The following is a 26,042-nucleotide window of genomic DNA, read 5'->3' on the forward strand; positions in this document are numbered from 1 at the left end:
AAAAATATCCCCAGTTTCACTGCTAGAAGCATCAAGTTCATAATGCTCTATTTGCATCCTATTCTCATTCTAAGGGCTTGCCCACACTTCCGCTTGTCCTGTTGCTTTCCTCTGGGAAAACCCACTCTCCGCTGCTGAATTGGAGCAAACGTTAATCAGCTTTTCTGCAGAAATCAGGTTTTTCCTTACAGAAAGTTGAACCCATAACTGTTGTTTATAAATGCTTATGGATCTTTGCAAGAGAGTAGTTCAGGAACTTAGATATATGTGGAAGAGGGAATTAGAATGTTTTATATGGAATGTTCCTTTGGATTTGAAATTGAGATCAATCCAGCAAAATAAATATTGTCAGGCACACTGGACTCCACAACATAGGAAGGTACTGCCCATTACAGATAGAGTTTGAGATGTGGTCCTGAAAATGTCTCATTGAGGCATATAGTGTACAGTGATATATTCTTTTTGATATGAAGTTGCTGCTGTATGAATTTTGCATTGGCAAAATCCTTGCTATTTGCAGATGCTCAGGCACTTTTAAATTAAATTCCCATCATACAGGGATTAATGACAGGAAGAACAAAAGAGGATTTTGCAAGCCCTTATGATCATCAAGGGATTTATACTTCAATAGACCCAATGTCTATCATGCAATGATCTGAGGACCTAACTGCCTTGGCTTCATTTCAACATATTTCTTTATAGATATCAATGTTATGTGGATACCTATTTGGACATCTGGAGGGCTTATATCAACCTGTATGTTTAACTTAAGATGGATGTACTGATGTTTATTCTATCTTTAATGTGCGCTGGTTGTAATTATTAGTATTCTTCTTTTGCTTTCATATTATTAATTTTCACAATTCTTTCCTTTTCCTTTTCTCATTGTTAAATTTGCAAATAAAAAACAAGCATACTTCATTTTCTCCTTGATCTTACTTGTTGGCAGGGGAAGCCAGTGTAGTTTCCTCCAGAAGTTACTGCACTCAAACTCCCATTAGCCCCACCAGCATGACCAATGGTCAGGGATGGTGGGAGCTGTAGTCAAACCATGTCAGAATGCATCACAGCGCCTACCCCTGATCTAAAGTTCCATTCACACTTCAGGCTCAAAAAGCATTCGACTTTGTGGAGTCATAGGGAGGAACAGTCTTAGACGGTAGGTCTCAGTGTTGCTGCATAAGCAACATATTGATAGTAGTAAACAGCTGAAGATATCAGTGGTCCATTAAACCATACTACACTTTTCAAAGGGTACGATGTGTTCTCGCTAATTAGCTACCCAATGGCCCACACGGAGAGATTGACAGAGAACACTTCTGCATTTTCACTTTTGTGAATGCTATTGTATCACCCTGTCACACTGTGTTCTGGTCACTTGACCGTTTGTGGGCGGCATTCTGTAATTTTCTTCTGAAGAAATTTGTCTTGCCATTGCTTCTCTCTCACACTAAGATCACATTGCATTTGCTCAAAGAGCATGACAGAACTTTTAAGACTGATGAAATCCCTCCACTCTACAAGAACAACTTGTACTGTGGCAATTCCCCGAGTGGGAGGATATTTTCAAGCAGTGCTGAGACTACTTGAACTTCCCTCGAGTGCAAGGCAGGGCACCGCACAACTTCAGAATAAGTAATCTCCCACTGAAGTGTCTCCCCACAACTGCAGTTTAAATCACATTTGCCACCAATGTCCTGCCTAGAACATGATCTCATTTGCCACTGTAACAAGGATGGGGAATTTGTAGCCCTCCAGATGTTGTTGCCCTCCAACTCTTATCAGTCACAGCTATTTTGATGAACAGGGCTGGCACCCAACAACAGTTGGAAGCCACAGGCTCCTCATCCCTGTACTATAGCCATGCTAATAACTTGTGCACAAAGAAGATTCCATTGACTCGGACGTCTTTTGTTTAGTTTTTCTTTTGAGAGCTGAATTTTGAACTAATGACCTCAAAGGGTAGATAAATGCTCAGCATGATAAGAAGAGGACACAGGTAGGATGGACTTTACATTATGGAGGACAAAGGAGGAAACTGATGCCAAGCTATCATTTTGGAGCAGCCCCATGTAGTTTGTTTTTTAAAATAATAATAACAATTATATAACATTTAGTTCTGCCCTCCACGACTGCCCCTATCTTCATGCTGTACTTTCCTGATTATGGGAATATATTTTACATTTCTACAAACACAGGCAACATGGGGATGGATAGTAACTGGAATGTTTTCCCTGCGTTTTCTTCCCTTGGAAGCCCATCCATTTGGAAACCATTCTCTGCTTTGATACAAGACCTGGTTCTTTGGAAAGGACTTGCTGTTTTTGTTGTTAGCATAAGCTAGCATATGCAGTGGTATTAAATCATGCAAGCCCAGTCATGTGTAATGTGCTTTTTTATTATTGCCAATGCTGAATGGGAACAGTGTCACCAACAGGCTCAGCCCCAGTGCCTGAGTCCAGAAGATAAAACCAACACTTCCCAAAATGACTTTACCAACATGGGTTAGTGAATGGAAAGACTGTTCACTGGGGAAAATAACCATACGGGAAGCCAATTTGTCAGGCAAATCCTTTGATGGCCTGTGATGTGTGGAAATGGTAAAAGGGGAAGCTGTTTGCTGTTTGGCTGCCGCTGCCTTAAGAGAGAATAATTTGAGGTTAAAGTGAGACATGCCACCCCACTCCACTCCCATTGTCATCCTTTTAAATTCCCATTTACCATTACAGAACCAGAGACTGTTATTTGAATGGGAACTTAGTGACAAGTGGAACGGACAGAGAAGAATACAAAAGCAGTTGCCTTACTTATACACTTTCAGCCTCTCTGCTTATTAAAGCCTAAGAGGATACCAACTATTAATGGGGCAGCAGACTTTTTTCTTTCAAAAAAATTGTTTTTTTTTTAATACAAGTGCCTATAAAAACAGAAGGCAAGCATAATCTTAAAGCAGGTTTCTCTCTTCTTCCAGACAGGTGATATGTATTATTAGGGAATCATCTAAAAACAAAAAAATACTCTTCTTTCTTCAAAAACGTTTGTGGAAATATATAGACAAAACTTAAGTGAATTTAAACGCAGCATACATCAGTTGACCCAAATGTATATGATTCATTCTTAATTTTGGTTGCAATCCAAATTTATACACATTTTTACCATACCCTTTTCTCAAGGAGTTCAGGTTGGCATAGATGGGGCTGTATGTGCACGTGTGATTCTCTACATTTAAAGTTCTAAGCAAATGTTTGGCTATCTCATTCTTGGAATTGTTTTGTCCTGCTTATAACACTGATACTCAGTATATTTGACTTTTGGAAACCTCTCCCCCACCCTCAGTTTATTCCAAATCAGTCATTGTCTTCCATCATTTGACTGAACTCTGAACAGTGAGTTTACTTTTTACATGATCCCTGTTCTGGTTGTCTCATTATTATCTTTAAAGCAAGCTATGTTGTTACCCAATCAGCTTCATATCCAAGTGGGATTTTGAACCCTGGTCTATTCAGTCAATCATAAGCACTCTCCCCCTAACACTTCACTAGGTCTCCAGTATATGTTTGCATATGAAAAATAAGCTAAATGACTGTAATGTAGGAAGCCACCAAAACTGAGGATCACCAAGGTTAGATTGACTCTCTGGAACACCTCATATCTGCTTTGGAGCTTAGAAGAATCTGTTGAAGATCCAAAATGGTTTGAAGCCTGGACTTGTAGGTATGTAGGCTCTTGCATATGCCAACAGCATCATCAGAATACACCATGAAGCTTGGCAGGATTAGGACTTTCCTGCTCATGCTGAGTGGGTCCCCTCAATTATCCAGCATAAACAGAAGTGGAGATGAGGTATAATTTAGTTCACAGAACCACCCACATTCTCACTTCTCCAAGCAATGTGCAAACCAAAACACAGCTCTCCTGTGACATTTGCACTTCTCTGAATTTTGTAAATCTATCCATATATGGAATGTTACTCTTACACTCATGTTAGATTCAAATCTGATTAATATGCACAGCCTTATACAAAGCTAGTCCTAAGTATGCCTTTTGAGCATTATGAGATCATTTTAAAAGATGGATCATCAGAACACATCCCCATCACTTGATTTGACTTGGTTAGATCAAGGGAAGAAAGTTCTTATCACATTTCTTGCACACAGAAAGCCATCCAGAGAGAGTGAGTTTGTTGCTAGGACAGAGTGATCCCATTTACTGGGGGACTCCTGGACAACAGAAACCCTTGTTAAAAATATAAATCCATCAAACAGAAAACTGGTCATACCTTTTTGAGGAAGCTCCTATTTTTGCCTTGGATCCCTCCAACCAAACCCCTTTCTCACTATAGCCTATAGCCCACCATTATACCCATCCTCCAAATGAAAGTGTTAGTACAAGCTAGAATATCTACATCTAAGAGGAAACTAGCTACAATCTACAGTCAGTGCAGGGCCATTCTCCAATCAGCGTCTGCTTTACATAAAGGGAACTGTTATTCTCCCACCACCACCAACCTCGTCTACTTGGACTCACTTACTGTAACCATGTGTCTGGTTTAGGTATGTGAAAAGATTGGCTGATTAAATTCAGCATTACCACCACTTTGCTATTGTATCTTAAGAAAGCACAAGGGGCAATGGCAGCTGGAGAACAAGGAGGGTGAAAGGGATTGAACTTTAAGCTAGAAGTGGATACAAGACATGAGGGACAGCTTGGTTTAGGAAGCTGGTGAACCTGGTAGAACTTGAGACTTGTGGTGCCTCCACTATCGTTCTGCCTTGTGTGGGGCGATGTTTGCCCAAGATTTTGGTTTAGAACTGAAATGGTGGGCATGGGGAACTTATCTATAGAAGCACATTGAAACCCACAGCACTTTTAGCAGAAGAATGTGCACTCTAAAAATACCTTTGCTTTGGCATCTAAAAAGATCAAAATAGCTTTATTAGACAGTAAACAATTTTTCGTTAGGTAATCCGCAGTGGCTTGCATCCCAGGCAATGCAATAGTGACAGCCTTTTCTATACCTATCTTGCTGCTGTTGCCTGTGGTGACTACATAATGCTAATAGGTTAATGGTGACAAAATAGTAAATCATTGCACAGGATATTTTATGAAAATGCTGCTTTACAATGAGAATGGTTTGCCTTTAACAGCAAAGACCCATACTAATAAAGTTTACAAAATCAGAAATGATTCCAATGTGTCCTTGTAACGCCCATGTGATCAGGAAATGCTAATTCATATTAAACACAACAAAACAAGCGCCACAGCCTAAGGCTTTAAGAGCAAGGGTGATATGATCAAAATCTTAGAGGAGCGCATTCATGTCTGAGAAAAGAAGCCATGTCTACACAGTTTAGGGATTCGATAATATTTTTCCTGAGGCTCTATCAAGAGGTGAATTGTAAAGGCAGAGCGAACAGTTAGTAAAGCACCAATACCTGTGCTAATTGCCCATGGCAAAGAAACTGCTGGGAACATTTGGCAGAGAAATAAGGTTCTACATATTAAAATTATAGATTTGCTCAGTAATCCAGGATGCACTGAAGGTAGACTAGGATGTAGCTTATGTGAATCAAAATCGAATGCTTGAGCATTAATTCAAGCATGGAATAAATCACACTGACACATTATACATGCAAGACAAAGTGCTATTAAAACTTTACAGGTTAAAGTTTTGATCATGTGGGTACAAATATATATTTCTCTGCTGATATTTTCATTCAGAACTGTAGAATTTTAGAACGGGAAGGGGCCCAAATATAGTCATCTAGTCCAATTACCTGCAATGCCTCAGTCCAGAGAATCCTACGCATGTTACTTCTAAGTCCCAGTGTTCAATATGTTTTAAAGTAAGAATGTGCCCTTGAAGTATAGGATTTACTCCCTGGTAAGTGTGATTAGGACTGTAGCTTTATCCTTAGGCAAGAATGAAGTGAGACCAATATATTATTTACCTGATAAAACCACAAACCTAAAAAAATAAATAAACCTGGGTTAATTGCCAAAGCTTTAAGGTCAGCTTTGGGGGCTCAGTTTTGTGTCTCATTATCAGATGGATATTTAACAAGGTGCAAGGCCTTCTCAGTGGTGGCATCTAAACTGCTTCTCAGATACGTTCTATTGCTTTTTCAGCAAGGAAATTTTAATATTCAACTTGTCCTGCTGTGAGGTAATTATTTCAGGTAAGTTTTTTATTGTTAGTAATTGTATTTATTTAGCTTTTAAACTTGAAGCTACTTTGAGTGAATACATACATATATCTGGATGCAAACAAACACAACCAAATGATAACTATGAGTAAAGCATTCCTTATATGTGTTGTGCGTGCATGTTTTTAAGGCACACACAATGTGGGCGATTAATTTAAATACAACTCTTTGTTTTCAATAAAACCTAAATTTAATTAATTTAGAGATGCTAAGCACAAACCCAAAGCAGCCCTTTAAAGCTGTTATTCTTGTATCTGTGCACATTTTCATTCCTGATTCATATGATAATCATATTTATTTGATTTATTTTTAGACTGCTTGTTTGCAAATGGCCTACTTTATTGCTTTTCTTCAGCTTTATGGCAAATAAATATACAGGATTTAATTTAATGGTACATTGTTTTTGTATCTGTTTTCCTTTAATTGTATTTGTAGATTTGCCTCTGTTTACCCACCAGTCGTAGCCAGTGGCTACAATGTTCTAACCATTTTAGTTTCCCCATGAAAATGTGTGGATTCCCTTTGAACAAATGACAACAAGCAAGTGACAATACCAACAGGTTGTATGCCCTCATCCTCTTGATTAATAATCAGTGCTGCTGCTGCACTGCAGATGTGGGAAACATCATTATGCTACCAGATGATTAGCGGGTGGGTGGTCCTAGTCATATGTCAAAGTTGGCCTGCCCACTAGACCAAAAGGGTCTCCCACACCTGCTGTATCGTCTGTGAGGGTTTGTTGTTGTTTTTCTGGAATCAAGTTGCCCTTGCAGACCAGTGACTCTCAAAAATTATGTTGCGAACTGCCCTGAGATCTATGGATGAAGGGTGGGACACAAATTCAAAAAATTAATAAATATCAATGGTGCAGAGAGTGGAAATAAGTGCTTCCATTTCTATTAAGCCTATTGGATGCCATTGTCATTGGGTGTCTTCCAATAATAAAAGCACACACCAGTGCTCTGTGGGAGCCAGCAGGTGCTTTTTCTAAGACCTACCTTGCACCTGGATCACCAAGAAGCTGAGTGAACAGCAGAGAAGTTGAAATTATTGGAGGCTGATATTTTATTTGATTGGTGATTGAATGTGCCAACATATCACATACAAGGGGTGAGATTTCATTTCACTATCTCCTGCTATTCATTCGGCATGTAGGGCAGGCCCAAGAAAGACCATCCTCATTGCAAGAGAGCATATTCCACATGCAGAATTCAAGTGAACAGGCAGACAAACTGTGCCTTAACATTGCCAATGGGACAGTGTCTTCTACTGCGCCTGAAGGCAGCAGACCAACTTAGGGAGAGCAGAGGAAATCATAGTCTCCAACACCTTGCTGTCACTCCCTGAGACCATTACTCCTCTGCATTGCTGCCTGGACAACCACCTCACTCTGTGTAATGGTAAAGGGATGTAGTGGACTACCTGTCCATCACACACCAGAGCATTCAAACAAATTGTTACTATTTGGGGTGGGGGGTGGGTAATCATCCCAAGTTGGCTTCTTCACTTTAGTTTTGAGCTGGTGTATTCAAGATGACATAGTCTTCTCACTGGCTCATACCAGCTCAGAATACACATTGGGGTCAGTCCTTTTAAAAAGACCTCAACTCAGTCTCTTCCTTCATGAGAAATATTTACAATGTTGGGTATAGAAGGTTAGTCTAGAAGCCTCCTCACTGGCAGGTTAGCTTTCCATGCGAAGTGAGCTTGTAACTGGGTGTTTTGATAATGACTTTTTTCAACTTTCAGATCAACCATCTCCCATATGCATTCTGAGGTGATACTTGTCTGTGAGGGGCTATACTATATGGGTCTATATGGGTTTTCTGTTAGAGAGTAATTGAAGACTGAAGAACAAAGGAAAAATCTCTAATGTGCTGAATTGTTAAAAGATTCAGGTGACCTAAGTTTAAAAGACCAATGGCTTAAGAGTTGAACAGCTGAGTTTGCCAGCAATGGGGCGCATAGATATAAGGGCAGGAGCAACCAGAATGTAGACACAATGTCTTATTTTTACACAACAAATAAACTATTTCCTCTTCCCTGGTTCATCCTACTTATTGAATTGATGGAGAATGACCCAGCTTAAGAGCTACTGTGACACAAAACATATACTGACCTGGAAAAGGATTGGGGAGTGTGGGTAATATTTTCTCTAAGGAGTGAGAAAAACAACAAAACAAAACAATAAGCAACATGCACTTTCCACATTCAGCAAACAACAGTTACAAACCTGGAGTGCTTCCCAACCTGAAATTGCTTTGATTCAAAAGAACATTTGCTCTTCCCAAAGCACCTAAGTGTGTGATGAGGCAGGGAGGAACCATCTGAAGGAGACACAAACTAAATAAGCAATATACAGAATATAAAGGGAATTATGATGCCTTCTGTGAGGGAACTTGAGTGCCATGATTTCACTATCCAAATATCACCACAAGATCCCAGCACACAGTTCTTTGACCTAGTAATCTTTTGCCTATTTTGCTTTGCTGTTAAATTTGTATTGTTAATATGTTTGGTTAACTATGCTGAACTGCAAGCAGCAAAGACATTCTAGATACTTTCTACTCTGTACAGACAGGCCATGTTCAAGAATCAATGATGGCATCTCCTTCGTATAAACTCAGTTGCATTATATGTCTTGATTTATCTTTAAACCCTTTTGTCTCATGGCAGAATCTCCAAAGTACCAGTGAAAATTGTGGATTTCAATGACAATGTTGCAGCATCTCTTAGTCAGTTTCCAAAATAAATGGCTTAAGGGACCACCCTCTCTCTCTTAAAAGGAAAGATCTTGATTAAATGACAAATGTCACCACCAAAGAGTCTATTAGGCAAATGACTCCCAGGAACATAGTATGTTTGGGTACAATCTGGAGAAGCTTGGTTTACGTCTTCATTCAGGCTTTTACAGACTGGGAAACTGAGATAAGAAGAGGGAGAGAAAGAAATTATTGTCCAGAAATCAGTGGCAGACCCAGGGTGAACTAACCAGAGGCTGGCCACAAGACTGAAGGATATGTGTAATCTGTCTCAATGTAGGGCTTTGAATTATTTATGTACTAAATTTATTTATTTCATTCCATTTATTAATCCTTTCCTATGAAGCATCTCAAATTCCCAGTGATGCCATCGGTAGTACAACAGAATCCAGTCCCCACCAGCATTCTTGGTGCCAGGGAGGGATGCCTGGCACAGAAACCTCCATAAAGGCTATGTAGCTGTTTGACTGGTGCCTGTCACTGCTGTCGCACCACTGCCAAATATGTTCGGGCAAAGGGAAGAGGTTGTGGGGGTTAGATCTCAGCAGCAAACTCCAATATGAGCCACACCCAAATTTAAAAGGATCTAGGACTAAGCTTTGATGGTATTGAGGCATGTCTATTTGAACAGAAGGAGCTAACATTCTGCCCTTGTATTGTTTTCGTTATTAATTAACAGTATTTACTTGCCCTTCACCAGCAGGTCCCAGGCCAGGTTACAACAATTTAAAATTAAATTAAATTAAATTAGCTAAAACAAATCACGGTCACAGGAATAGGCTGGGTCCTGAAAACTCACATCACAGTTGTCAAAGGCCAAGGTTAAAAGCATTCACCAAAAACTGCACAGAGAAGATGGCAGGCACACCTCTGTGGGGAGTGCATTCATAACCAGGTGGCTGTACAAAAACTGCAAGCTCTAGGCAGAAGCATAGCTAGGAATGACAATATATGCTGGATGTGCCCTCTGAGCTTATGGGAGCTTCATGAAGCTCATCACAGGTTAAAGCATTTCCTGGCGGATCTCTCAAGAAGTCAGCCAGTCATTATTTGCTTATAAACCTTTTCAGGCACCAACGGCGCAATGCTCCTTAGGCAGAGCACACCGTGCTATTACAACCCGACTTGTTGTGGAAGCTCTATAAGCCAATCAGGCTACAGCAGGTCAAGCACATCCCTGTGACTAATGACAGATCTCCCTGCACTAACTGCCTTAATGGGAGTGTTTGATGTCACAGCAGGTGCTGGAAGATATTGTCTTTTGGCTTGGAAAAATACACAGCCAGGCTGGAACTTAGTGTTTATGTAGCAATGGGGGCCTATTGTTCGGGGAAAACAGTCAGCTTCAGTGACAGGATTTCCTTGTTATTTAGTGCGCTTAAATAACATAAGCCCATTACCTTTCCCTCGCACAGTTGGCAAGACACTTCTTCACAAGTGGTTATTCTGAAGCGTTCTGGCCTCATTATTACATTGCTTTGTACAAAACGGCAGTGCCTTTCCCCGGCCTGCTGTGCAACACCCTTCTTACTCCACCCCATTCCTGCCCTAATAATTCCACCTCGCCTTGTTACTCTCTGTGATACTATAGCTCTTGAGTAAAATGCTTAAGGCAAGCATAAAATGAAAAGCACGCTAGCCACTGGTCTGCTGCACAGTCCGTTCATTAAATCACAACTGAGAGCTGGTCCACATGTTACAACCACAAAGAAAAGGCTGCATGAAATTGCCCCATGTGGCCTCTGCGTCTGTGGGCCAGTGAAACTTATGCAGCAAAAGGAGCAGGGGAAAAAATTATCCATGCCACATTTTGTAGAAGTTTTGAGAAAACAACCTGGTTCACTGGATGACTTACACCCCTCTGAAAACTTGCTGTGCACAGATAGCTACCATGTGATGGCAGATACTTTGTCGAGTGCCTTTCCACCCGTGCGACTGAAAACTGTGCTCTAGTTTTTCTGCCGCCAATCAATTATTATATGTGCTCCAGTTTTTATGCTGCCAATCAATTATCATTTTAAAGTATTTATAGGCCACGTTTTGTAGCGCAACTCCTTCAAGATGGCTTATGTACCTATCCGATGTTCATATGAAGCTAGCGGGTTGTAAACAATGCTTTCTGTGGTCAGTGTGTGCATGTACAGGAAAGGCTGTGTTATCATGTGGTTCTAAAATGGCGATGCAACGGAGCGTGTGCTTGCTCCCGAGACCTCATACCGCCTGCTCAGCCTGTACATTTGCACCAGGATTATATTACGCAGCTATCATAAATCTCCAGGGCTCTCGTCAAAGGAAAGCTGCTTGGTAAAATATGACCTGAATTTCCCACAGCGTTTGCAGCAAATACTGCTAAGCTATATTGATATTAGGTGACTGAGTGCAAGTGTGTTGGTTGTGTGGATGGGGAGGCAGGATTACACCCACTTGCCTTGCTGCCTCCCTCTGTTTGAGGCACATAGGCTGCATTTGTATATGGGACATTTAACATCTGCACAGTCCTGCTGTGACATCTCAGAATTTATTTATCAATAATTAACTTAATTCAAAATAAGAAAAGAGGTTTCGATATACTGGACACACAAAACCTACACATTCCAATCTGTCCTCAGAAAATTTGGGGGACTTGTTTCCTGAGCCTTGGTTCTATTCTCCCCCATTTCTCCCCCACCTCTTTTTGTGATTCAGAGTAAGGCTTGTGAAATGCATGCTTGCCCAGGTTTTCTTCCACCACCAAAGTTTCTGCATGATTGTGGCTTATGGTGCAGTTCTATACATGACTACTCAGAGCTAAGTTCTACTGAATTCAGTAGGGCTTACTCCCATGCCAGTGTGTATAGGATTGCAGCATTGTTTGGGGATTTAATAAAAAAAATACTCTGTTTTTCTTCAATGCTTTCCAGTTCTCAGTCCATTGATGCCACTAAAATTTGATAAATGAACCTACGAGCTGTCAAACAATTGATTGAATTATATACATTGCTGCACATATTGACAGCCAATGTCTCTCAAAGAGACAGGAAGCTGTCTAAAGCAAATGCTTTCTTTCACCTGGTATTTAGAGGAGATACTTCTGATGTGTTGATCACTATATTCTGCAGTGATGATAGCACTTGGGCCTTTCTGATCAATTTCAGGGCATTGTCCTCCGACAGTTTGTTATTACTCCTGTTGCTGTGTGTTTCAATCTTGTTCCTCTCCTGCCTAGCTCTGCTTCATTTCGTTGGACAAATCCTCCCATTTCTAAATGGCCATAGGAATGACAGGTATAAATCTCCACTGATGACAGATATTCCCACCTCCTTTGGGTCCAGTCCCTTACTTCCCAAAGTGCATTTTGCTTTAGGTGGTGCTGCGTATTGAAGCCCACCTCTGCCTTCTTCACGCTCTGCCTGGGATCATCCATCACTTATTTTTGTCCCTTCCTAGGCTGTATTTTTCAAATAATTTGCAGGACCCAATAAGCCCTGTGCACCCTTTTGCTATGGGGCAAAGCCACAAACATTTCACTTTGCCCCTATTCCGCAGTTTCAATCTCGGCTCCTGTCATTTTTCAACCACTACAGAACCTTCTGGCACTGACATTCCATCTGCCTCTCAAAGGAGAGGATATCTTTGAACAAATTTGTTCTCTATTAAAAAGCATGAAAAGTCTCTTACTGATGCTTCAATCCCTTTGATTCCGAAAAAGAAAACCACCCAAAAGGGGAGGGCTGTATCACTTGCTCTAGTTTGTTCTTGGATGTGAGGCCAAGCAGGCTTGGAGGGGTATTTCAAAATGGCTTGTGCTTCCTTTTGCTTCTTTCTGAAGCTTAATGATAGCCAATTATAAACGACCAGGCCTCCAATTATACACTTCTTTAACACAGAAATACTAAGTTTTTCTCATCTTCGTGGACTACATAGGAAATTTGTTCCAGGTCCTTCTTCCCCCCCCCCCCCCCCACTTATCTAAAAGCTAGAGAGAAGTGTTCATCTTTAGTCACAGGAGAAAAGCTACTTTATTTTTTTAAAAAAACCAAAGATGTACAGTATATACACATTTAATTGCATGCAGAGTGGCTTTGGATGTTATACAGATATAAAGAGAGTAGGAATTGCAAGTACCCTCTGCTTCCTGTTGCTCTCAGTAGATATTTAATGGCGTGGTTTGCACATAATACTGCACTATGTCTTATGACATCGTGATCTGAAGCCATGGTTTGTTGTTGGTTTGCTTTGACTATGGCTTGGTGTTCTGTGTGAACCCAGCACCTTTCTTTAACTGTGGTTTGTTTGAACACCCTACCTCAGACAACCAAACTACAAAGGTATGAGGCAAGAGCAGCTGGAAAACACCCAAACTTTGAGAGAATCAAGCCTGGGCTTGTTTGATTGTGGGACAACTCATGATTAACTTAGGGTTTGTTAAAGAAACCATGGCTGTACCTGCAACTTGAGCTTGTGAAGAAAAGCAACACACTGATACAACTGAGCTTCCTGCTCTCTTTGCATTAGCATAACATCTAAGCTGCTCACACCACAACTAGGCACCACAACTAGTGCAGTAGTCCACTGGTCTACTACATTCATGCCCACGCCAATAATTTTTCATTGCCATTTCTTTTCAAGAGCTTCCCACATCACCCCCAAATCACTTTTTACTATCCCACCAAATTTACCGCTTAATCAGCAGAGTGGTGAGGGCAGATGCTGAATAGGAAATAAGCAAAGAGGTGTTGTGGTATGCCTTACTAACTGCATTCTGGGCAGTATTTTTTAAAATGTAAAATAGTAGTAATATTATAATAATTTATTATTTATACCCTGCCCATCTCACTGGGTTTCCCCAGCCATTCTGGGCGGCTTCCAACAAAATATTAAAATACAGTAGTCCTTAGATATTAAAAGCTTCCCTAAAGAGGGCTGCCTTCAGATGTCTTCTAAAAGTCTGGTAGTTGTTTTTTCCTTTGACATCTGGTGAGAGGGTGTTCCACAGGGCAGGTACCACTACCCAGAAGGCCCTCTGCCTGGTTCCCTGTAACTTCGCTTCTTGCAGTAAGGGAACTGCCGGAAGGCCTTTGGCACTGGACCTCAGTGTAAGCGTTTCTCCTTGCCAGAAGGAACAATCTCCCCTCTCCTAACCTTACACCCCATTCTGGGGATTCTCCCAACCTTCCTGAGCGGAATAGGGGTTGTCCAGATGGAGGAAAGTGCCATTGTGCTAACTGATCTAGAAGGATCTTCTAAAAGTCTCTCTCTATTAGCCTTTCCCAACCTGGGGTACTTCAGGCATTTTGGACTACAATTCTCATAATCCCTGACCACTAACTATGCTGGTTGTGGGTGATGGGAATTATACTCCAGGTTGGTTGTTGTTTTTTTAATCCTAGATAAAACTGAGAAAATAATAATTAAAAAAATTAGATTACCATGGATTTCCTTTTATTTATTCTTTGGGTATATACTACTGGCTTCCTATAAAACCCTGGGCTTGGCCCTATCATGCATCATACCCCAGTTTGTCCATCTGTAATAAAAGTATCAACAACATTCATCCATCTCCTAGCCATTTATATTTTTCATTTTCCGTAATATCTTATATCATCACAGGTGAGTAGGTCAGAGCTATAGCAGGTCAAATTTTTTGTGTTAACTGAGTTTGCCCTCAGGGATATTTCAAATCAGTGAAGACCTTATAAAGAAACTGCTGATAGAAAAAGAAATAATAGCCCCCAACTCCATATATAATGTCCAGGGGAGATTATGGACTGAACTTTAGAAATTTATTACAGAGAAGTAAACCTTGGATATGTCAGGTCTGATCTGAAGGTTTGATTAGATTTCCTGGAAACAACTGCAAAGCAAGGTCATGTTTAGTTAGGAAATCATGCTGATTCCTTTTTCTTTTAGTCAAATTAATAAAGAATTAAGAGAAGAAAAATGTTCATAAAATAGAATCCAGCAAACGGTGTGGGGGGGGGAGTGAATAATTCAGCTGATTTCTTAGCCTAATTATTCTATTTTTTAAAAAATAAATTGGAAGATACGATTCTGCACCTAAAACCAGAATTTGCTTTCAGAATGATCTCTTATAGTCTCACAGCCTTTTCTAGACATGAAATATGGATTGGATTTAAGACTATCTATAACACAACTGAAATGCCATTTTTATGGTTTGCATGTTGGGCTAATAGAAAGTTGAAATGCAGGGCTACTGTTCAACATTAGGAATGACCTACAGTTAGTAATTTTGTGTACAAAAACACATTCAGCTATAGTTAGTTAGCACAGACTTCCTCACCTTTCCCTTATATTCAGCAGGACTGGCCAAAGACATTTTGGCACCTGAGGTGAACCACAAAATGTAGCCTCCCCTCCCTGCCAAGGAAGAAGGGGCGAGTGATCTACACTAGGAACAAGGGGGGAATAAAGATCTACATCAAGATCTGCTGACCCTGTTAAGCCTGCCACCTAGGGCAGTCACCTCACCTTGCCACATATGGGGGTCGGCCCTGAGATTTAGTATCATCTGTTCTCATAGTCTCTGAAAACAGTTACATCCTTTCAAGTCATTTTTTTCCAGTTCTGTTTCTGCTTTGTGACCTTATTCCCCTTTCAGTTTCTCATTTCTGCACTTTTTCCAGCCTCCCCTTTCTTTCTCCCAGTTGCTAACCTCCATCGTCTTACCAAGTGTTCAAAAGGCCTTTTCATTGTTTCGGCCACACGTTGGTCTGGTACCAGTTTTCTCTTTAAATAGATTATGATGGTGGTTTTTCCCATGTTCTATGATGAACAAGGACAGAGCAGGTTGCCTTTTCTTACAGCCATGTACATTGGATTTCAAGTATGAATGTGGCCATGTCTTTTACTGTAATGGTAAGAAAATTCACAGAGGAAAAGTCTCCATGCCTCCTCTCCAGTTCAGCCACCAGTGCCCCTGGGAAAGGGGCCTACAGAAGATCAGCCCACACACCCACACAATGTAGACCACGGCATGAGAGGCTGCCAAGTATATCACCTCAGGTTTGGCAGTGGCCTGCCATGTTTGGAGTGATTCTTTAGTAGCTCCCCACGCCATATCCTAAGTTGTTCAAGAGGGGCTCCTGGCCCTCTGGAGAGATTTTTCATGGGGTAAATGGGTGGAAGAAGGACAGTACAGGAAACTTTATTTGGGAATCATTTTCTTACTGCAAAATATGCATTTTTTAAAAAACCCACTTGGACTTTTTCTTCCCTCTTCCATACTTACTGTAGAGAAATAGGCTAGCATTTGTGATTCCCAGTTTGTTGGTAGCCACACAGGTGTAGTTGCCATAATGTTCTTCAGTGACGTTGGCCACTGTTAGGAAAGATTGGCTCCCTGTGCTCCTGATCTCCAGACCATTGGCATTATTTATCCTGAGAACCAAGAAAAGTAATTGGTAAACACAGTAATGGCATGAAGTCATTCCTCATATGCTCCTCATATGCTAAGAGAAAAGAATGAAACTATATAGAGACTATAAGGCAGACATGTAAATAAACAGAGAGAGAGGGAAACTGGGACCAAAGATGAACAAGAGATAAGGGTGGGGACATAAGAATAAAGAATTAGAAAGAAAAGGGAGAGGGATGGAGTTATAGATTTTTAAGTAGTTTATAAATAATAAATATTACTCTTGTTTCTGCCACTTTGTTATCTAAATTAGACTCCAAGCCCTTCAGCAGGACTTGCATTTTATGTGCCTTGTGCTTGGCTTGTTTGTATTTTAAGCTCTTCACAAATCATAATTAATACTTGCATGAAGACCAGAAAAAACTTTGAAAAAGCTAAAAGTGGAAGAAGACAAGGGAAGCAAGAAATAAAAATGGCAAGCAGCTTCACCACAGAGTTGATCAACTCAGACAGTGTGGCTCTTGTATGGATTGTGTACTTCGCAGCAGTAAGAATGGGATGACTGCAAGTTGGATTTCTATTTGAATCACCACTGACTTTGGACAGAGTTGTAGGAGACTTTGTAGTATACTTTGAGTAAACCTACACATTGCCTTCCATCATGTGTCTTCAAATGCGATGTTGCGTATCCTTGATAAATTTGGTTGTGAGTGGTATATCCCGTGCAGAAAGGGTAGGGTCATGGGAGGGCCCTTAAACACCCATTTTCTCCCCCATTTCCCTCCCACAACACTGTGTTTTGTTGTGTTCGGTGAATTAACTGCACTATCTCCTTAAGCAAAATCCATTTTAAAATGTAGGTTGTAAAACACTGATTGTAGATAGAACAAGGGGCCTTAGGTTTCTTTCTTCCTTTTACTAGACATCAAAGATAACATATGAAAATATATATAAGCGGTATAATTACCTAGTGTCATCTCTGTACCACTCAAAATCAGGTGTAGGAACAGCAGAGGCTGCACACTTAAGCGAAACTGGTCGTCCGGTAGCAGATTCATTGCTCTTGGATTCCGTGATAGTCGGAGGGTCTGCAGGAGAGAAAGACTTTTTGGAGCCATGATGGGAGGAACAAAGCCGTTCAAAGCAGTAGATACCCAAGGAGTGCCAAGGAGTGTGGTGCCAAGGAGTGTGGTGGAGTATCCTTCTTTGGAGGTCTTTAAGCAGAGGCTTGACAACCATATATCAGGAGTGCTCTGATGGTGTTTCCTGCTTGGCAGGGGGTTGGACTCGATGGCCCTTGTGGTCTCTTCCAACTCTATGATTCTATGATTCTATACCCAAGCTTATCTACACTTTTGCATGAAGCAGAAAGACCCATTGAATGGAAGGTGACATTAAGGTTGCCAAAAAATGACAAAAGTGAAGGAAACAAGCAATTACGAGTCACTCACCTGTTACAAGGGGATAAAAGCAGCAATGGAAATTAAAGGGAGAATATTAAGATGGGTGAATGTTGCAGACAAGCTGAGCTGATTGGGGGTCATTATTGGAACTGCTGGTTGAAGCAGCCGAGGAATCACAAGTGTGGTTTACTCCTGCCCATCTCTGAGGCCCCTCTTGCTATCCTGACATCTGTGTCCTTGGTGGAGCATGCCACACATTACCTACAATGACTGCTTCATGTGCTTCTACTTTAGTATCAAAGTGTCCAGCCATAGGTGTAGGTCTATCTTTGCCAACCTGGTGCCCTCCATAGTTCCCCCCCCCCTCTACAATTCCCAGCAACTCCAATCAGTATACTGTATGCTGACTGTGACTGATGGGAGTTGTAGTAATCTAAAACATCTGAAGGATACAAGGCTGACAAAGGCTGATGTAGGATATTACTTCAGGGTGTTTCCTCCTTTGCTATCAACAGTACCACCACCATTTCTGTGGTTGAGTGGTTGCGGCTGTCAGGATCACAGCTTTCCTGTTTTTACTGAGTTTGCAGAAATAAGCTGTTATGATTTCGAGAGAAAAGGGATCAGATCCCTTTGGAAAAAGGAAATGTGTTTTTATACACAAAAGCGGTGGTTGTGGGGAATATAATATGCCCTGTTTAGTTAGCACAAAATCTTTATTTCAAGAACTCGACCTTGCTATGAGACCTAGGGATAAAGAAGGCAAACACCAGGAGAAGTGCCGGGTGTTTTTTCAAAACCTCACTGTGCGAATGTATTTTTGTAGGCAGTAAATCTCTTTGCCATCTGCAGCGAGACAAACCATTTCCGCTCCATTGGACCTCACACACGAGATGAGTCATGAAATGAACAAATACCTTTCTACAGACCTGAAAGCTACACCACCAGGCCTAGCAATGCTTTGTATTCCTGTTCCCTGCCAAGGAGCTGACTCTCTCACTTTCAGCAGCATTCTTCATATTAGCCACGCTCCACAACACTTTAAGAGAGACATTCTAGGCAGGCCCATGGCCAGTTCCATTGGCTTTAATCCCGTTCGCCCATCGCCCTGTCTAAGGGACTCCAGGCCAACTGATTTCAGTTGCTAAGAAAAAACAGCAGTTCCCCTTTGCTGAGAAGGTATTGTGAGGGAAGTTGCAATCGTCTGGCTGGATCTGAAAAAGGCCTGTATTTACTTGCTATTTATTTATGTTATTATGTTTCTAGAGGAGGAACAAGTGACTAAAATACAAAAATAGCTGCTGTTCTGACTTTTACCCCCAGCTCCTTTTCTCTTAGTAGACCATCTGATACGAAGCACTAAAATCCTACATGCACACTGACTTGTGAATAAGCTCTGCTGAACTCCATGGGCTTACTTCCAAGAACTCGTACATAAGGACAGGCTGCATGAAAGATATATGCTACTTCTTAAGAATGCTGATACCTTAAATGAAGGGCAAGTGATTGTGAAGGACAAGGATGGCAGGAAGAGATTCCTCTGCTCCACTTCCCTAATTGGGATGCAGATTTAGCTGTGGTAGCCCGACAGATTCGGGATGTTTCTCAATTTGTTCCACAGTATCATATCTGGCCATGCTGTTTTGTCTACCAAGCCCAACAGATTCTAGAGGTCGAACCTGAAGCCTTCTATGTCATAGGTGCCAACTCCCTGGGGCCCTGGGAGCCCGAGCACCCACCAAATTCCCCATCAAGGAGCCAAGCACCCACAAATTTTGGTGCCAGGACCATGCACACTGCATGGCACCCATGGCCCCAGACACCCACGGTCGCGGGGCCAAGCTGGCACTCCTGTTCTGTGTGCAAATCACATGCTCCAACACTGAGCTATTTTCCCTCTTGTGTTAGGTGGGAATGACTGAGTGACATCACTTTCCAATGACTGAAACCACAAAGAAAACTAAGAGTCCTTTTGCTGCCCTTTTCATACTTAGAATCATAGAATCAAAGAATTGGAAGTGACCCCAGTTGGAAGTGACCCCAAGGGTCATCTAGTTCAAACCCCCTGCAATATAGGAATCTTACCTAGATCATAAATTTATTTATATATTTACTTAAGTTTGTATATCACCCTTCATCCTTGCCCCCCTTCCTGCTATATCCTTTCTTTTAGGAGGGATAATAAACAAAAATTAAACAATAATCCAAGGGTGGAGAAACCGTGCAACTATATAATCTGATATAAATTATGCTTCCTATGCCCCCTAAAGGCTGATATTCAAAAGAGCATTTTGAAGAAAGATTTTAGCCCTGCTCGGCCAACTAAAACAGGGAATAGTTAATGCATGAAGAGAAGGGACTGGCTTCCACCAGCTGTTCTCATCCAGGCATTGATTTTGCTTTTGGGGGTTATAGCATACATGGGAAGGGTGCAGTTGAAACTCAAACTCATATTAATTTTCCATCTATAGCATCTCAGTGGATCCTGAATGACCCCCCCCCCTTTTCTCAAAGGTGGCAAATAAGACAACACCTGTTCAATACAAAATATTCTAAACAACATTGCCCTATTACAAGGGTAGTCAGATTTGTAGCTGCAACAGATAAACACAAGAAGAATATATTCAACTTTTTTAGCTGTAGGATAAACATATTGATTTAAACATCTGTTTACTCTGTGCCAGGGTTGATTGTGGAAGTCAGTTTCTGTAAATTCCAATGTGAACTGACCTGATCTGCAGGTCCCAGAATAATGTGTCCTTTGGATAGTAATTATCCTCGGGTTTCTGCTCTTCTCTGAATTTTGCAATACAGCTGTCTGTTCAAAATGCACTAAGATGTGCATTGTAGGTTTAAATACATTTAGAATTGCATACATTGAATAAAACACATATTTTAGTATGTATTTTGTGATTAGTAAGAGATTAGTAAGTATGTATGATTTTGTGTGTGCAGATCTTTCTATTTATTTATTGTTTTGCATATTAATGTGTGCAAACTGGGCACCACACACTTATGCATGGGCACCTGTTAAAGTGCCCCAGTTTAGGCACAGCCTGATCTGTCCATCCCTTCTCTGCCATATGTTACTTATTCTTTGGGGTGATTTCAGATGTGCTACTGTAATTTAGGGACGCAGGTAGTGCTGTGGTCTAAACCACTGAGCCTCTTGGACTTGCCAAGCAGGTCTGCAGTTCGAATCCCCGCAACGGGGTGAACTCCCGTTGCTCGGTCCCAGCTCCTGTCAACCTAGCAGTTCGAAAGCACCCCCAAAAGTGCAAGTAGATAAATAGGTACCGCTCTGGCGGGAAGGTAAATGGCGTTTCTGTGCGCTGCTCTGGTTTTGCCAGAAGCAGCTTAGTCATGCTGGCCACATGACCCGGAAGCTGTCTGTGGACAAACACCAACTCCCTTGGCCAGTAAAGCGAGATGAGCGCCGCAACCCCACAGTCGTTCATGACAGGACTTAGCTGTCAGGGGTCCTTTACCTTTACCTTTACTGTAATTTTAATCTGTAACTTTGTTTCTTATGACTTGAATGGCATGGGAATGATGGTTTCTATATAAGGCCATTAATTGGAGTTTTATTTTTTAACCTCTTTTTGAAATTCTTTATGGTATTAAAACTGTTGTTTTCATTACTACAACACACTAAGACTGGTGGCTGCATTGGGTGAGCTAAGGGTTACTTTTTCTGAGCAGCAAATTTAGAACCCAAATGCATAAGTGAAATCAAAGTTTTCTGCCCACTTGGTGCTTTTGTTCAAATTCAAGTACCGTACATTTCCTTGTATAAGACTAGTTTTTTGAGGGGGAAAAATGTTTAAAAGGGGGGGGGGTCATCATACACGGGGGCAATCTCCCCCCATTTTCTTATTTTGAGTCCGCCCAAATAGGGGGCGTCTTATACACAGGGGCGTGTTATACACGGAAAAATACGGTACTTATTTGTCACGTTTGTATCCCACCCTTCCTCTCAGAATAGCCTGCATGGAGTGCATTCTGTTTATCCTCATATGAAGTAGTTTGTGGGGGGAGAGGTGGGCAAAAGAGTGCCTAGGCCAAGGTCAGGGACTTCATGGGATTCCAGTTCAAGTACCCTGGTCTAAGTACAGCATGCTAACCACTCCACCACCTTTGCTTGTACACAGAACAGTGGAATATTAAATAATGGTGATGATGTGCACTGGGAAAAAATAGTACAGAATTGCTTTTAGTAACTGGCAAACTACATCCGGTAAAAGTAATGATGGCTCATTAAAAATAATTTCCAGCATCTTTCCCATAGATTAATAGCGTTCCAGGTTTTGCTTTATTCCTAACACAAAAAGCCAGCTATGTGCTAGAGCTGCAATCTGCAGTGTTGTGTTTAGATTGTGCATTTTTAATTCGAGCCACTGCTAAATAAAATGTGCAATGACAGCTCAAACAAACAAAAGCCTTTAGAGAGAGAGAGTCAAATTTGAGTGTATTTGAGTCTATTTTTAATGTAAATTTCCTCTTTCTCAATCTTACATAAACCTCAGTTAGACACTAAGCAAGATATCTCCAACTGCGATATTTTTGGCCTCATTAACTTCCCCAAAGGCTATAAACAAGCAACCAGGCTTTAAGGTGCTTATTGAAAGCACACCAGTACAGATTAGCCATTAACAGCAAAAAAAAAAAAAAAAAAAGGAAAAAAAAAGAAAACAGAAAGAAAAAGAAAGAAAGAAATAACATACTCTATATGACTAGAAGGTAGGAGTTGGGTTGAGAAATTAAACAAGAGTAGCTCAACTCTATCTGCCCCAATTTTGCCCCCAAATAATAATAAAAGAAGTTATAGGCGTTTCCTTAAATAAATCAACTTTTAAGGATGCCTGCTACAAAAGCTCCTGGACATGTTGCCTGTTATTTGGCCAGCATTATCCATTCTGGCTACTATGCCTTCAAATTTCACCTACTTCTGTAAGAAGAAATAACGTTACAGCCACTTTTTGGTTTTTCAATCATGAGTGCGGGTAAGGAAACAAAGTAGACTCACAAACTGTAATGGCTACTGCAGTTATCCATTTGAAATTCAGCAGAATTCATGCTTTTAGAAGGAACGAACTTCCTTACAAATATAATCCAATTCTTCCCCCAAATAAAAACAATATAGATATTTTCTTTATTTTTCTTTTTTAAAAATGCAAAGTTTAAAAGTGCCCCCGACAAATGTTTCTGTACCAATCTGTTTGCAATTTTCCAGGTTTTATGCACCCTAAAGCAGCTGCTATGGCTACAAATCTCATCCACCTTTTTAAAGCTTAATTTTTATTATTATTTTCCAGCAGTGTATTTGGAGGGGAAGGAATGAGGAAAAGGCAGACAATCCCCAAGTCAAATAAGGCAGTCTATGGACTGAAGCAGGCTGTTTTCCAAAGTGTTGAATTTTGATCTGAACTGAGTCTTGTGGCCAGTGCACACCCCTAATATTTATACCTGCACATCTTGAGTGGCAACTCGAAAGAAGCATTTCCTTTATGCGTGAGGAAATGCCTCTTCTAAGATGATGCATCCACATCGTCTGAAAACAAGGCAGGTGTTTGTTTGTTTTTTGCTATGGTTTACTCCTATGCAAATTTATGCAAATATAATTTATATTAAAATTATTTACTCAAAGGACAGTGGCAACCCAACCCAGCAGGAGAATATTGTTGCCCACTGGGCAAGTCACTCCTGCACCTTCTTTTTTCTTTTTCCTTTCTCCTCCTGTGATGAGACTGCATTTTAATATTTTAATGTTTCAATATTTTAATGTATTTTAATCTTGTTTTTAAGTTGTATTCATTCAACTTGTTTTTATTATTGCTTGTTAGCCACCCTGAGCCTGGCCTTGGCTGGGGAGGGCATGGTATAAAATAATAATAATAATAATAATAATAATAATAATAATAATAATAAGCTTCCCATAGGGTTCTCGTTGGCTCCTGTAGGAACAGAATGCTGGATGAGATGGGGCTCTGCTCTGATCTAGAAGGGCTCTTTTTTTGTTTTTATGTCTATCAAGTTGAAGAGAAGTTAAGAAAGAGTTGAGTTAGGCTGCTCCCTTTGTTATGATAATATAATGGAAGCCAGGAGTTTTGATCTTGGGAACAAGCTGTATTCCCTGCTGCTTTTATCTATCCCACAACGGAAGGGTAAATATCTCATGCCTACATGTAGGATAGGCTTTTAAATAACGATCTCATTAGAATGATGCTATTTAATAAGAAAGGGCACTTCATCTCAGAAAACATGGCAAACAAAGGCCATTAGGAGAAAATAATAAAGAAACGTGGCACCCATTTGCATACAGATGTGGTCACCCAGAAGATAGTAATTACAGCATTTCACATTTTACAGTTACTTATTGTCAGGTCTTTTTTTGCACCCTCTCCAATCTCCTTTAATGTCAGAGAACTAGTGATTCTCTATATGTGAAAATAATAGTGATTATTATATTGCACAAGTATGACTGGCAGTGTGATCCTAAACAAGTCTACTCAGAAGTAAATCTTACTGTGCTCAGTGCTGTGCCCATCTCTAGTGTGTGTGTTGCAGCCTTAGGATACAATCCTATATCCATTTACCTGGAAATGAACCCTACTGAGCCTTGGTGAATGTTCTCCTTAGTAAGCATGTATAGAATTACAGCAAAGCAAGATTTAGGGGACTGGGACCAGTTTGCCTGCAGTGGGCACTGAGCCAAGAGGGCACTACTGAGGACGGCACAACAATGACAAGCAACGGAAGGTGAGAGGTGGGGGATGCTGAATTTTGGTGTTGAACAAGGCCCCGCTGAAATTTTAAAGCCCAAAGTCCACCACTGATTGTACTGTGCTAGTGTGGTGTAGTGGTTAAGAGCGGTAGTCTCGTAATCTGGCGAACTGGGTTTGATTCCCTGCTCCTCCACTTGCAGCTGCTGGGTGACCTTGGGCTAGTCACATTTCTTTGAAGTCTCTCAGTCCCACTCACCTCACAGAGTGTTTGTTGTGGGGGAGGAAGGGAAAGGAGAATGTTAGCCGCTTTGAGACTCCATAGGGTAGTGATAAAGCGGGATATGAAATCCAAACTCTTCTTCTTCAACTACTTCTTCTACTGTGAACTAGCACAAATCTCATGTAGACAAAGATCCAGATTGTGTTAGGATGTATGACAGAAGCTACTTCGCTGCATTCCATGGTTATCCATGATTTTGTATAGGTTGAGTAATTTGTGTATTATTCCAATCAAATATACATGCATATTTTTTTGGCCTATGATTCGGCTACATAGCTTACACATCCAGATTTCTCAATAGAAAGTGAGCTTCTCCTTAGGCTGCTTCACTTTGTTACACAACCTCCCACATGATATACTAAAGGTCTATTAAACAGTGAGTTTTCCTTTCCCTTTGTAGTACTGTTCTATCCTGTTCTTGCTTTTTGATACTCCTTTTCTTTTTTTGAAATGTGTTCCAAAATAAATAAATAAATCATACTGAAAAGGAAAAAGAGAAGTACAGTTTTACATTCTTCAGATGGGAAGTATTGACAGCAATTCTTTCGGAGTGCAGAGGATAATTTTAAACCCTCAAAGTGGGGAGCAGACTAGTTCCTCACAAAGAACCAAGAAGAATAGTGCCTGGACATTTTGCCAGAATCTTAACCTTTATTTTTTGTTTTAAAAAGTGAAAACTAAAGCTGTGAATCTGGGGATTGTGGTCCATCCCAGGATGGAAGATAATGTCCCTCCTTGCTATTTCCTCTGCCCCGTGGATACCCATAAAATAGAGGCTGAGACATGACTGGCCCATCCATGAGGCAAGGTGAGGCAACCTTCCTTCTTCCTTTGTTCCTGACTAAGATCTTCACTCAACCCTTCTTGCCTAGTAGGCTGTAGGGGCACCATTTTGTGGTACCAAAATGTCTTGGGCCAATGCTGGGCTAAAGTAATGGATATTGATAGCTCAGCAGGGATATCAAACTAGTTTTCTATGCTGAAGTCCTCCCCAAAGCAAGCCCACAAAGGTTAAAATAATTATTTTCAGTCAGGTAAGGCAAACTTTCCTTCTTGTTATCAACATGACAATGTGGTGAAGTTAAGTGTTGCTTTCCACACCCCAATCTGGTAATAAAGATACTCACAATTCACAGTGACTCGGACTTGCTTGACATCTGCTGTGGACACCTCGTTTGCAGCTTTGCACTCATACTTGCCCGACTGTTCCCGGGTAATCCCCAGAATCTCCAGGAACTCTTCCTCACCTTCAAATTCCCTGCCTGAGAGGAGACAAAATACATAATTCAATTACTTAAGAGGCCATTGAATG

At 40.9% G+C, this 26,042-nt stretch overlaps 1 protein-coding gene across 1 annotated transcript in view; it reads right to left on the minus strand.

Annotated features, from left to right (window-relative positions):
• LSAMP (limbic system associated membrane protein) overlaps window positions 1-26,042 on the minus strand; it is a gene marked incomplete at its 5' end in the record, with an annotated part of 219,063 nt that overhangs the window by 25,003 nt on the left and 168,018 nt on the right. Inside the window, 4 exons of the mRNA XM_083500629.1 lie at window positions 8,326-8,361; window positions 16,197-16,345; window positions 17,290-17,410; window positions 25,858-25,992. Of these exons, the coding sequence (XP_083356755.1) occupies window positions 8,326-8,361; window positions 16,197-16,345; window positions 17,290-17,410; window positions 25,858-25,992 (441 nt within the window). The remainder of the gene's footprint in view (window positions 1-8,325; window positions 8,362-16,196; window positions 16,346-17,289; window positions 17,411-25,857; window positions 25,993-26,042) is intronic.

Source organism: Podarcis liolepis, assembly GCF_965112155.1.
Source record: "Podarcis liolepis genome assembly, chromosome: 4".
Classification (NCBI taxonomy): Eukaryota; Metazoa; Chordata; class Lepidosauria; order Squamata; family Lacertidae; genus Podarcis; species Podarcis liolepis.